Source organism: Sinohyriopsis cumingii, unplaced genomic scaffold (genome assembly GCF_028554795.1).
Source record: "Sinohyriopsis cumingii isolate HCF-2022 unplaced genomic scaffold, ASM2855479v2 utg000741l, whole genome shotgun sequence".
Lineage (NCBI taxonomy): Eukaryota > Metazoa > Mollusca > Bivalvia > Unionida > Unionidae > Sinohyriopsis > Sinohyriopsis cumingii.
In genome coordinates, this window is record NW_028315927.1 from 1 (window position 1) to 15,687 (window position 15,687).

Here is a 15,687-nt window from a genome sequence, read left to right on the forward strand (position 1 = left end):
CAGATTCCCGTATGAGGGTCACATGATCATGTTTCTAGAACAACATATAAACTTTTTACATGCCTAACATCACGTACTCCCAGTATGGCCGTGACTAAAACCAATCATTTCACTCTGGGAAAGGATAAAAAGAAATATAAAAGGAAGCTGTTTACCTGACCTCTTACTGCTTCTGAATCAAGGTCAGGAACTAGGTAAGCATTATATACAATGTTTCTTTTAGTAGGTATTTACGAAAAACTGCCAGGTTACACTGAATTTCTGGGAAATATCAAATCCAGTAAATAAAGTTACATTAAAATAGCATGCAATAGAATATAAAAAATTCAAACTAACAAATAAACAATTAAATTAAATCAAATATAAATTAAATCAGATATACATAACACTTGCCTCCATAAAGAAAAAGAAAGATTTATGTAATAAAGTTTTCTTTTCGCCATAGATTAATCACATATGAGGTGTTAAAAAACCCCACAGATGACCTCTTATGAATTATACAAAGTATACATGAAATAATACATGTATATACACGAGAAAGTACATCGGCTATTAAATTATCTTTTCCCTTGATGTGTCTGATGTCAATACTATATTCCTGTCACAAGAAACTCTACCTTGATATTCTTTGATTTTTAATTTTCATCTTGCCGATGAAAATAGGGGGTTGTGATCACTAAACACAATAATTGAAGAAGGAGCTGAACTAATGTAACTTTCAAAATGTTCTAATGCCAATATCAAAGCCAAACATACTTTCTTTGGTGTTTATTTAATTCATAGAAAAATTGCACGCTGGATGATCAATACCATTTTCGTCTTATTGAATTATTACTGTCCAACCCCAACGTCACTTGCATCAAGAGACAGATTAAATGATTGGTTGAAATTTGGAGCAGTAACAACCGGCGCGCTCTTAAGTATGGCTTTTAAGTTATCTAAAGCCTCCTTACATTTTTCAGTCCAATGAAACATGGTTTCCCTGATCAATATATTTGTCAGGGGTTCAGCAATTATAGAAAAATTGTAACAAAAGTTTGGATGGTATCCGGCCATACCTAAAATTTGATCAGTTGCTTCTTGCTAACAGGCACAGGGAATTCAGAGTTAGCCTTGTCCTTAGCATCTATAGGTTTAACTTGTTCATGTCTCACGATATATCCTAGAAATGTTCCACGAGCACGGCAGAACTCACGTTTGAATAAATTAATTGTCAAACTTGCGTCAGTCAGTCTGTCAAAGAATGTCCGAATTGTCGCTAAATGTTCTTTCAAGTTGTCGTTGCAGATGATGACATAATCGATGTAATCATCACAATTATGAAGAACAGAGGTAATCAAATTCATTAGACGTCGAAAACTACTTGGCGAACCCTTTATCCCAAACAGCATCACTATATCTTGATAAAGCCCATCTCGAATCACGATGAACAGTTCTTTTTTAAATCACATAAAATAATATTCCAGTGTTTGAATTCTGTGTGTTTTCGATAACTGTCCTTGTCCAAGAATTAATTTAGAGCACACTTATTTCCAGGGAAAAATAATCTCTTGGAATCCAAATAATTTGACGAAAAATTAAAAAGGTAACTCAGACTGGTCACAACACATTTAAGTGTCAACGGTTTAAAGCCCGACTGACTAAATTCTCTTTAGAAACAGTTATACACTAATTTAAGAACCGAAGAAGAAAAGAAAAAAATTACCGTATGAGGGTCACGTGCTCATGTTTCTTGAACAACATAGAAGCTTTTTACATGCATAACATCAAGTATCCCCAGTATGGCCTTGATAAAACCAATGATTTTTACTCTGGGAAAGAATAAAAAATAAAATAAAGTTGTTTACTTGAACTCTTACTGATTCCGAACCAAGGTCAGCATTAGATACAAAGTTTCTATTATTAGGTATTTACGGAAAACAGTCAGGTCAAACTGAATTTCTGGAAAATATAAAATCCAGTAAATAAAGTTCCATTACAAAAGCATGGAATATAAAAAATTTAAACTAACAAAAAAATAATTAAATTAAATATATATATATATATATATATATATATATATATATATATATATATATATATATATATATATATATATATATATATATATATATATATATATATATATATATATATATATATCTATATATATCTATATATATCTATATATATATCTATCTCTATATATATATATATATATATATATATATATATATATATATATATATATATATATATATATATATATATATATATATATATATATATATATATATATATGTATATATGTATATATATATATATATATATATATATATATATATATATATATATATATATATATACCATATGGGAATAATACAATGTAGTATGCCAAATATTTCATGACATATGTATACGATAGGGGAATGATACAATGTATCATTTCATAACGTATGTATACCATGCGTGAATGATACAATGTAATATGCCAAAGATTTCATCTTCATCAGAGTAGAGGAGTAAAACACGGTCTGCATATATAATATTATTAAAGAAACAAAACACATTTTCTTCACAAGACTGAAATTTTCTATGTCCCCGAATATTGCGTGTATGGCTGTGGTCGCTTCAAAAACTGATTGTAAGTGACTGATCATTTTTGAGTTTATCTACAAACTACTAAACAAGAAATTTTAAGGTGTCAGGAGAAATTCTTAAAAACGGATGGATCATAAACATAATGGCGCCATGTTTCTAGGTTCCCTAAAAAGATTTAATCATTATTCAATACCTTCCTCCGGATTGTTTTCCGTGATGTTGATGAATTGTATGAAATAATGTTAAAATGACGCTGCCGGGAAAAATAGATCATCTCTCAGTTATTTTGTCAAAATTATTAATATGTTCAGTTTCCTAAATTCCAAAAAGAAGATTATTTAAGGTTTCTCTCCATATGCACCATGGCGCGCACACACACACGCACGCACACACAAGCACACGCAAACAAATTATACACAATTACATTATAAAATGTATACAATGAATATGACAGACTTAAATAGATCAAGAAAGACATTTACACGCATCTAGTGCTTTTAATTTTTTTTTAAATAAAAAAAAACTTTTCTCTTTTTAACAAGCTATAAATTTGTCACATTTGAAAGAAATTTTAATATCTGTCATCACTTGCTTGTATAATTTGGTTTCTTTCAAATAATCAGTTAGCAGGGTAAGCTGCTGAAGTCAATAAAAAGCAAAGCTGAGAGATAATTGCGTAAGATTAAATCTTCGAGCTTGGCAGAACTTCACTACATATGGCATATGTGTGTTTCTCTGCAGATGTCCTTTGCCCTTCCATTATGTAATAAGACATTTCGGATAACCACAGAGGAATCTGGGGAAATCTGGACCTGGACGGCGCGTCACATGGGAGTGACAGCTCGGACGAGATTAAAGGTTGACGGAACCAAGGCACGCGAACTTTGTATATTGCAATCAGGAAAATGTCGGGGGGGGGGAGGGGGACAGATGAAAACAAGACAAAGACATATGGTTTGGGAGGATGCAGTTTAGAGACAAGAAAAGACTGTATCACATAGGTTGTTCATATCCAACGGGAATTGTTTTACATACTGATAAGATTCGCCTGTAGTTCAAGACACAACGACTGATAAGGCGACAACGTGTACTTAGTAACTAGTTAAATTTGACCCAGTTATCAAAAATTGAACCGAAAAAATAAACCCCAGATCACTGCGATATGTCTACTTCATTGTGATGTCATTATTATATTGTGGAAGAAGAATTTATTAAAGTTAAAAGTTTAGAGAGGAAAAATTGCATAAATTAGTAAATGATGATCAAGTAAAATTAAAGTGTGAAATGTTAGAAGTAAAAGAAAACGCATTAGTGGTGGCTCTAGTAGGCCAAATTTTGCCTGTAGTTAAATGTATTGACAGTTATCAGCGTTATCATGAAACGACGAAGGTTTTCAATATTCATTACCATCACTTTTAACAAAGATTTCAAGTGACAGCAAGGGGGAGGCACGCCACATGCCCTACAACGGAATTCGATTTTTTTAAATAAAAAGAATATAACATTGAGGTTTAGGTTTTTAAGAAATATAGGCTGTTGCGACACTTGGTTGTAACTTCTACCATACATTTGTATGCATTTTGTCCCTTCCGAATATACCTGAATAATGCTTACTAAAATGTTCCTCAACAGGAAGTAATCTACCTGAAATGAATATTGTTAATGGCAACCTACTTGTCATAATATATTATTATTAAATACATTAGTTAGTTTAAAACACCTACAGCGTTGTTTTTTTTATCCCCAGGGACTTTTCAGGCTGACAACAAGTGAGCATTTTTATCCTTTTTGGTCAGAGATGTGGATACAGAGATATGATGCAAATTATCAAAATGATTACAGTTATCACCAAAACTGTATGTGTCTCCAGGACTTCTGCATCAACCGTTTATATTTCATTTGGAAATGTAGATAACAATTCAAGGTACTGATTTCCTGAACAGTGCATTACTGGAAAATCTCTTTCTAAAATGGATGCATCGATATTTTGATAACACGTTTACCAATTTCCTTTTCGATTTAAGTGTGCATTATTTTTCCTAGGAGCGGATACAACCAAGGACTACAACCAAGGACTTTTTGTCTGAAAGTTATGTGGTCACCCTGACTTTTCTACATATTGTTTGAAGCATTCATTAGATTGTTGGTTAGATATATCGTGTGAATGGAAGTAAGTTTTGGGTTATTATTATTATTATTATTATTATTACTAGTATTATTACTTACTATTATTACTTACATGACTCAACAACATAGTTATGCACAGACATACACACACACGCACACAGATATATATATATATATATATATATATATATATATATATATATATATATATATATATATATATATATATATATATATAAAATCATTTGTTAATTCTGAGTAAATAATAAGCTATATTGTTGATTGTATGTCAGTTCGATTGGATATAGTATAATACAATGCTGACTTAGGTGGTAGCAGTGGTGTACTAAGGGTAAATGGCGCTCGGGGTGACGATGATGGCACAAAGTGGTTTCGGCGCCCCAAGACCTCTGGAGCCGAGGGCCCATTCAGCCACCCACCCCCGTCCCGTTTGCAACCAACTGGATGATAGAATGGATGAAAGGATTACTAGATGGACAAATGCATGCAAAGATTGAAGGAGGCAAATGTATCAAATATTTTTCTTTTCGTAAAATTTTCTTATAGAGCATAAAGAAATAATTAAAGCCATCAAAGCCATAATCTTTCGATTATAGTTCATGTGGGAGTTAACCGTTTCTGTGGCCTAGTGGTAAGAGCGTACGCCTTGGAAGCGGGAGGTCGTGGGTTTGATTCCCGGCCAGATCATACCAAAGACTTATAAAAATGGTACTAACAGCTGCCTCGCTAGGAGCTCAGCATTAAGAGGTTAGTGTTAGGACTGGTCGGCTTAGTGTCAGGATAATGTGAATGGGTGGGACATCATGCTTCATGTCTTTGGCATGATGCCCCAGTGCTAGACATCACTATAAACTGCCACAATGCAGACATCGTAGCGATATGACTGAATTTCTTTTATTAAACTACGTTAAAAATCCTAATCATACCCACACACACATGTGGGAGTTACCTACCTTGGAATAACTGCGAGCCATGAAATTGCTTCTAATAGAGAAACCGATATAATGATGAATTTAAATCATTTAAGAATGTAATCCGTCAAACGTTTCACGCGAAATTTATGAAATAATACCTTTATAATTCGAGAAGTGCAAAAAATATAATTGGCAAAGTTGTCGCGAGAACACGCGAGAACACGAGCATTAGCTATATTGCTGGTCAACTATAACTTGTCATTTTCAACAAGATAACGCTAAAAAATGATAACATCTCTTCAGCAAGAAGAGGTGTGTCCTCACACCCCATCATTTCCTTTCTTATGGTCAGTAGTATAGGTTACAGGCCCGGCCCTAGTATGTGCGGGGTCCAAGGCAGCAAGCGGGGCCCCATATCAAAAATGCCTTCAGTTAGGCTTACGATACATAAAAGTTTCTTCATTGACCTTGAACACTTGTAGCTTGCCATAAACGTGTTTTCATCCGTGTTTTGGAAATTTAAAGTGCTGAAGTATTAAAAACGAAGAAAATTATGATGTAAAACACGTTATTGTGTAATATATTTGAACAAGTAACACACGAGAGACAGACAGACGGATATACAGAAAGAGAGAGAGAGAGACAAAGACAGAGTGAATGTGTATTAGAAAGAATTAATTCACCATTTGCCTATAATTCATTTGAAACTTTGTAAGTCTCGAGAAAAGAAAATCCTTACTTATCCTTCATGTAGTTATATCGTAGAATAAATAAATTATTTAAAAATGATAGAAATAACGTTTTGTTTCCGGAATACGCGTTTCAGTTTGCCCTATACGCTTGAAGTTCCAATCTGAAATAATAGCAACCGGAGCAAGAATTCGTCACGACTGTATTTTGTGGGGAATAGTTATATAAGCTTAATTATGTTTATTCCTGTCTACATTAAACTATCATTGAGCCACGTTTGTGCTCTCAAATTATGAAAACAATTGTCTACAATACCCTTCCTGTTTGAAATAGCCAAATTTAAGAGAATATATGCAAAGTGGATAACGCAGAATTCAATATACCAGGAAAACATCTGCCCGTGATACTTAGTATTATCTACTACCTTAGAAACGTAAACAGTCTAACTGAATATACTTAATCAATTCCTACAGCAGGTAACTAAATATCACCAACCCAACATAGCATATAACCGACTACAGGAAGCTAAATATTAGCATATTAGCACACAACTACAGCATATAACCTACTACAAGAAACAAACTGAGTTCAATGGTGATAAACATGTGACTTTTTAGAGTCATAATTGAGAATGGATCATTATATATATATATATATATATATATATATATATATATATATATATATATATATATATATATATATATATATATATGCAGCATATAGAAGGAGCTCAGATTAAGTTTTTAAAAATCCACATTTATTCGGGGCACATCGGAACATTTGTTGACACAGTGTGTATATATATATTCAACCATCCATTCTAGATTTGTCCTGTTAACTATTGCGATAAGAGGTTTTGTATATTAGCTTGTGTTTCAATGCAAGTTGTATTTATCCATATTCTGATTCCTTACATGCATTTTTTATGAATAAGAAACAAAAGTAACTGAAACTTTTCTCCACATACGCACACATACACACACATGCGCGCGCGCGCACACACACACACACACACAGAGGAGACTTTCAAATGCAGCACGAAAGATGATAGATTATTATATGTTCGAATGAAAGGAAGAAAAATAGTGCCCACTTACCTTCGATAATAGAATGCTATATAATTTTAATTTCCCCTTGAAGGCGTTTTAATGATTTGGAGATTTCATTCTCATGATTCAGTATAATACCTAAAACGTACGTGTTTGAAACCTAAATGAAAAGACCTATGTCCGAAAATCGACATTTGCATGATGTTTTTTTTTCAAAGCACGAAGGTAAATAATATCATGGCATTCGAGTGTTGACCTGTATCGTTGCAGTTAGAGAGCGGATCGTTTACTCACAGATTAAGACGATCACCCTTGATTGTAGCTCGTATCTACTCTGAATTTGTAAACACTATCAAACTGAAGCGAAGTCTACTTAGCTGGCTCAAATACCGGTCAGCAATGACTCTTTTCTCCTTGTCGTTTATAGATTGTTGTCAATCTAGGGCTGAATAAAATAATGTTTGTAGAGGAGTAAAGCGAGTCTTACCTTAATTTTGCAATACTCTCCAAAAGAGAGAGAGAGAAAGAGAGATAGAGAGCATCAATCCACTCCCCATGCCAATTTATTTCCGCCCTCGACCAATCCACGAAGAGATAGGTGGAACTAAGAGACTGGGGCTGCACATTTCCTGTCAGTCAAACTATGACGCGCCAATCAGGCCTTGCTTTACAATGACATCAATCAAGCGAATGATAATATGGCTCGCAGAGCACACCAGAGAAGTCTTCAGTGTACATGAGAAGCGCAGACGACAAACAGGTCTATAATATCAGCCTAGTTGTTCCTCTTGTGTTGATTCCAATGACGACGGGAGGATGATGGCCGCTAGTGCAGGGCTATACCTCTGTCCGGGGTCGCCATCAACCCTTTCTGGGAACCATCTGGACCTTTCCTGCTCTGTGGGACAGCAACAGTACACGCATGAGATGAAATATATGCCCCCGCAGCATCAGAATGGCCATGGACACCATCTCGCCCACCACAACCCCTGGGCAGGAATTTCCAACACTGACACGGGGCACTGGTCCAACCAGGGAATGTCCCTTAACCTGCACAATAACCATGGAGACCTTAGGGACGTGAAACCGGGGCTAATGGATTCCGATGTGTCCCATCCCGGGACCACACTTCATCACAGGCCCCCTCAACAGTTACATTCTCCTCATGCATGGCATTCTCCTATGACCCCCTCCCATTTGAACTTAACTGGAGGGGGCCAGTTGCAGCATCATGGATACGGATTACCGCCCATGAACGGAATGTTATCGCCTGCTCATCAGATTCACCATTCTATGCGAGAACCGGAGCCAGATCATATGAGCGGAGAACCCCAGACACCTCCGGATGACGACACACCTTCCTCAGACGATTTGGAAATATTTGCTAAACAATTCAAACAGAGGAGGATAAAACTGGGATTTACTCAAGCCGACGTTGGACTTGCGCTCGGAACGCTTTACGGTAATGTATTCAGTCAAACTACAATATGTAGATTCGAGGCATTGCAACTGAGCTTTAAAAATATGTGTAAATTAAAACCTTTGCTTCAAAAATGGCTAGAGGAGGCAGATTCTAGTACAGGCTCTTCCGCAAACATTGACAAAATCGCGGCTCAGGGTCGAAAACGTAAAAAGAGAACAAGTATAGAGGTCACCGTGAAAGGTGCGCTTGAAAATCACTTTCTTAAACAACCCAAGCCTTCCGCCCCGGAGATAACACACCTGGCGGACCAGCTTCAGTTAGAAAAGGAAGTAGTGCGCGTGTGGTTCTGTAACAGGAGGCAAAAAGAAAAGCGAATGACTCCCCCTGTTGGCCCTATGGGCAATAATGGAGACCTTATGATGTCTTCAGATTCCGGGAATGAGGACACACCTTTGCAACACTCGTCAAACAGTCCCTTGCAACCAAATGGAGATTCCGGAGACGGTATGAACATGGGGATGCCCCCTTCTAGTATGTCATCTCACATGTCCCCTAGTGGTCACATTATGTCACCAATGTCCCTACCCCACATGCAAACACAACCATCTCATCATCACTACGTGACGCCGCCTCCGCCCCGTAGTCAAGCGCAAGGACACTGACTAGGCGACCTGTTTTATGGGATTTTATGGGAATAAAACAGTCAAACTTAGCTCTCTGTGAGATGGCAGGAAGAACGTAGTACCTTTCATGGATGAAGTTGGTTTCAAGGTCAGCGTTATTGCCTTGTTAAATTTATGGACTGAATTGTTTTGTGAGTGTTAGAATCATGAGAGAAATATGTTTGATTCGTCCTGACAAGTACTCAGGACACTAGTTTTAATTTAATTATTTCAATATTGATATGCTACATCTGCTGATTGTTTTAAAAAAAATATGTATTCAGAATGGATATTTGTGTCATTTCTTGTAGGAGTTTTAAAAGAAAATCTCCCAAACTAGAGCTGAGGATAAACTAATAGCACATGCTTTGCACTTCTCGCCTGTACAGGGATTTATTGATGAGAATCTAGTGCTGGAGATTCTGGATTGAATACAAAATGAATAGAATTGTGTGCCAGCTGTGGCCTTAATGTAATTTGGGGGGAATAAAAGGGTCCTGATCGCCGGGAGAGTAAAACTGCACAGCCAGACGCTCGGCTACGGTGTCATAATGCGTCTTTAGGTAAAGCTCTTTAGCATTGTGAAGATCTTACAGAAAAAATGGGGGAAAAAGAAAATCTAGATTGCTGTAACACACTCCTTTCGTAATTTATGTGAGCCTACTTGATACCTTGAAAACTAGTGTTATTTCTCTCTATGGTAAAACCTGGTGAAATGGGAGAAGTTGATTGAAGATACGCCGGTGTTGTCCCACTACCTAGACCATTAATAAGCGGCAGGGGAGACTGTGCTATTAAGAAGTTATGTCAGCCTTGACGAATTCAGACGTAAATTACATGCTATCTTGGATGAGAAGTTAAGTGTACTTACGTTTTTCAGTTTATTTGGGGGATTTTATTTAGATATAATATGATTCTAATGGCTTTAGTGCTGCGACAAAGTATCCTTTCCAAGAAAATGTCTTCCACTTGCAAGAACAACAAAAAATTTTTTACGTAGAACTTTCTGAGATTTGTCGGCGGCGGAATAAAACCGAGTATATTTACGTACCTCACCTTTGGTTTAAAAACGTCGTAAATTTAGATTGGGTATTAAGCATTTTTGATAGTTTTTCAAAAGGAGAAAAAAATACGTTTTTTGTTTTTAATGTTTTAGGGATAGAGCATGGTTTCCTGTCAAAGTATATGAGTTCCATTTCTAAGCTATTGGGACAAAAAAAAGCGCGTATTTGGATTATGTGAGAGTATCGCTATTTCTGTATTTATTACGACGATCTCTTTTTGTTTGGACAGATTTTGTATCATCTTTGTTGAAGTCTTTAACATTGGACCACCCCGGAATAATATACAAATAATTCACAAATCAACTGAGACCTTTCGAATGTGCGGATATGTATATGTCTCTCGTAAAGGAATGTGTATCAACATATAGTTTTGAGGTTCTTGTTAACCAGGTCTTTTCATACAAACGATTCACTACGTAATTCAAACCGCATCCTAGGTTGGAGAACATATGCTTATTATTTTATTTCTCGATCAAACTGATCTCTATCTTTCGGTATAAATTATATGGTGATTATTACATGAGTAACCAGATGCGGTTTGTCCAATACTGTATGTTTTAATTTTGTTTTTGTTTCACATTTTTCATGAGATATATTTGTCACATGCAGGTATACATATAACTGATTGTTTGTGATATATGTTTTAAATTAAGTATTCCATTTCATTCCTTTGATATTTAAGTACTCCATTTCATTCCCTTGATATTTGTTTAAGAGGCAAGTAGGGCTTCTTTTTTATGTGCCATGAAAAATGGGGTAATTACTTCCATTATTTATTTTTATGTTTTAATTTTCAAACATAGAAATTTTTATTCATAGGGTTGTTCATTAACTAATAATTATGTTTGTGCAACAAAATTTTACGAAACCACTATAAGTAAAAAATAAACTTATATCCTGACATTTTTAATGATATGCTTACTCGATCTTATATGTTCAGGTCATCGGTGTTAGTGTGATTAAATTTTAAAAAAAAGAAGTGCACAAGTTTCAAAATGTACACTATAGCTGTGTCTTTTTGCAGGTATTTTTGTTGGTTTCCCTACTAAACGTATTTTAAAAAAATAAACAACCATAAAAACCTGCTGAAATCATACCTCTGGATTAGCATCCACCTATGTATCGAAGGCAGGTGGAGAAATGTGTCGTGGTTTAAATAGCTTGATAAATTTATTTTCCGCATTTTCGCTCATCCTCAGTGGAATTAATCTCACCATGCCACAATCATACTCGTCCGCTCCACGGGTTTCCATTTCCGCGTCTCACCTGGATTTCATCTCAAGTACCTGACTGCTTCAGTGGGTAAACAGTCGAGGAGAGGTGTGAAAAGTGAAGAATTTAATCAACTTTTCGTCCCGCTCTAACGCCTTCTCAAGACTACCCAGATCAGGCTGCAGCTTTTTTTTTCTTCTTCTCTAAACCAGGCACATTTTAAATGCGCCCTCTCCCCAGTTCTAATTCTTTTCGTTTTACTGATTTTCTTTCTTGTTTGGTCTTTCTTACTTTCGGAATTCAAACACACACACACACACACACACACACACACACACACACACACACACATGGTACCGAAACGACCCTTTACATACGAATATAAATAAGCAGAGATATAAAATAAAAAATGAAGTACCGCTACGATTATGTTTATGCATTTTTTAATTTGTGAAACTCTTTGGTCGTGAGCTTTTAATATACCTATGAAATGGTAGACCCCCTTTATACTAGGTGAAACCCCAAGCGTTTAGATTGTCTAACATGGAGGTTTGCTTCAAACTTATGAATACATATTCTTTATTTTTTTCAGATATTCATAGTACAGCAAAATGTCTAACCTAGTTTTCTTGTTTAACACATTTTTAATTTTATTTACACCGTTATAGAGGAGACACATAGTGAAAAAGGTGCGAAGACAGCTTGAAATCCTAAAGATGTTTTCGTACAACTGAATATTTAAAGCAATAATAATAATAATAATAATAATAATAATGATGATGATGATGATGATGATGATGATAATAATAATAATAATAATAATAATAATAAATAAATGAATAAATAAATAAATAAATACATTTGACACATTCAAGTAACTGACTTGCTAGTATTTTTCTATTTTCACCACATTTTATTTAAAAAAAAATAGGAACACCAGAAAATGTTCTAACTCTTTACAACAATAACAGTTTAAAGCTATGGGTATTTTAATTTCTTGAGACACGATTTCACATGTCATAGTATTTGATTTCTTGCGACAGGTCACAATTAATGTGAAACAAAAATGCATTGGAAGAAAGGAGAACAGTATGACAACTTTCTGGCAGATCTAACATGTATCTGATATGTGATCCCTCCGCATGGTACAATGACGAGTAGCGATGAGTTCGTTAAAAAAATATAACAAATACTACAAAATTATGAAGACCGGTCGATCTGTCGTAACAACTTGACGACGATTCCACGCTAAGAATGGAGAGAACGAATAGGTTTGATTGTTGATGAATGACAAGAGGACAGCTGACCACTGACATTTCTAACCTCCACAGTAATAAATTACAAGCCTGATATGATATGTGTGGGAATACAGCTCTGATCGACAACCTGAACATGACTTTTTGAGGGGTCAGGGAATAAGAAGAGGAAATACCTCGGGGAAGGGGGGATAGCTTTATTGTTTGTTGATCTATTATTCTTTTCCTTTCCCCGCAATACTATTGCGGGTATGGATTTCTGAATCACTACTACAGACTATAAATAAGGAATTTGTCAAACTCTAATGTTACACGTTAACCATTTGAAATCTGGAGAAATTGCAAATGTACTTGAAGGACAAGGAAGAAAGATATTCGTGCTCGGGCTAAATCAGGATTGATAATAGTAATTCATTTATCTAATCTACTTAGTTACTTACAATTTATACTTTCTCCAGAGGCTCACGTCTTAATCATATATATTGTGACCTTGTCATCGTATGAAATTAGAATTTATTTTCAACAAAAGAAATATGAAATGGAATCATTGGACAGTTTTGTCTGCAAAACGTATGAAAGCAAAAAAGACAAACCCATCAATCAAGTAAGACTGATTAGAGAGATTTATTGTTAGTCACATGCTCATAGCGGTTTCAAATTTAGTTTTGAATTTCAGTAACTTCATTTGTTCTCGCTAAATACATAGTCTTTCAAGTATGATCAAATTGCTACTTTGAATAAGGTGTGTCAAATATACTAGGCTGTAAAACATTAAGAAAATTTATTTATGCTACTTAGGATTTTATATTTACTTTTCGCACTATATTTTAATTATTGTTCAACCAGGCGAAGGTGAACATAATATGACACGTAAATTCGTTTTATATGCTTTAGTTTTCTTTATTATAAAAACAGTTTTTATTGCTTGTATTTATTTGCTGGAACAACAAAAACGAAAAAAAGGTTTAAAGATGTGGAATTCACAAAGATTTTGAATATTTTGGTCTTCAAAAATTATTTCCAATGGAGTAAAAACAAACTTAACTCTTGTAGTTCAGTTGAATTTTGGCACCGTAAATGAAAATGTTTTTAAATTGCATGAACATTACTTTATAGTGTATATATATATATATATATATATATATATATATATATATATATATATATATATATATATATATATATATATATATATATATATATATATATATATATATATACACAGAATGCAGATTAGATGGAGCTTTTAGCAATGATATCGGTATGGAATTTGGTTATAATGTAGGAAATAGGTCTGAAGTTGTAGGAACACGTTGACTATGGAATTAGTTGAAATATTCGATCGATCTGATATCTGTTGATTCTATAACTTTCAATGCAATCATTGCAAATACATCTAAGCAAATTTGCAGATTTGGAGATTGTACGCGAAGAATTAGGTTCAAAAGTTCGGATCACGATATATGGAATTAAGAGAAAATATAGCTTTCGTAAAGGATAATTAAAACAACAACAAAATAACCCCCTCCCCAACAAAAACAAAACTAAAGAAAAACTATCGTATGAAGGAAGAGTCCAAAAAGAAAGAAACTGGTTCTGAATATTGTATAGGATGTGTTTCATAATCTGTGTAAAACTGTGCACATTTTTCACTAACACCGATAAGCTGAAAAAATGAAGAACTGAAAAAATAACTTCCTATTTTTTATATATACAAATCTTGATTTTGAAATGAAAAGAATAAATGATTGCTATTTTAAAAAACAATTACATTCCAGTTGTAGAGAAAGCATTCCAAATAATTCTTTAAAGAGACAAAGACCCTCCCCACACCGTAATTTCTAACAGAAGTTGCTAATTAGTGAGACAAATACATGTATTTTACTGGCTTGTTAAGAATGAGCTTCCGTTAATTAGCATTTGTATTTATTTCAATGACAGAATTCCTGTATTACAAATAGCAAAGTATTGGATTTGGTGTTAATGCAGTACATTATCCTAACGTCTGAATAGACTCAACTTGCCTGTTGGTCTTATTCTAAAGAACAATTTTATTTTTCTCACTGTATTTTAATTTAAGTAATGTTATATTTGTTCCAATAGCTGTATACATACCATTTTATTTATAAAAATGCAACTTTATACATAGGTTGGCGGTTTTTAACACACTGTATGTGCTATGTGTCAGTTTGATTCTTTGCAACTGGTGTAAGAAGTATGGTGCCCATGGTGTACAAGGTATGGTGCCCACTGAAGTAATACTTAAGTATTAAAATTTAGCTATTCATCGTTGTCTAATAACTGTCCTGCCTTTAAAAGGAATCAGTAAAAATGATATTGTACAATTTAATAAACAATCATTTTTATCATGTCGAATCTTTTTTCTTCATTAAAATTATTTATCTTTTTCTAATTTCTTTGCTAAAATCATTTACCCTTTCATCAACCGTAACCCATATTATTGCTGAGGTTTAATTTGCACGATTTCTTTCCTTTATGATTTTTTTATTTTTGTGTATGTTTTGTTTTGCTTTAAGTTTATTTTATTGTTTAAATATCAGGCTTAACTTATTCGACGATATCTTTTTTGCAGTGATATTTTTATTAGTTGCATTTGCGGTTATTCGATAGAACTTGTCTTTTTCTGCAAATTTTAGATTATTTTTTAAACATAGGCAAATTTGTT

General features: G+C 34.2%; 1 protein-coding gene across 1 annotated transcript; it reads left to right on the top strand.

The window, feature by feature from the left end:
* Positions 1-8,105: 8,105 nt before the first annotated feature.
* Positions 8,106-15,370, top strand: LOC149773247 (POU domain, class 3, transcription factor 4-like). The gene has a single exon (XM_089946552.1). It carries the CDS (start codon positions 8,201-8,203, stop codon positions 9,467-9,469), a length of 1,269 nt encoding a protein of 422 aa, XP_089802678.1. The 5' UTR covers positions 8,106-8,200; the 3' UTR covers positions 9,470-15,370.
* The last annotated feature ends 317 nt before the right edge of the window (positions 15,371-15,687 follow it).

Excerpts from the sequence above, each read along its gene's own strand:
- LOC149773247 (XM_089946552.1), top strand. The coding sequence starts at position 8,201 with ATGATGGCCGCTAGTGCAGGGCTATACCTCTGTCCGGGGTCGCCATCA.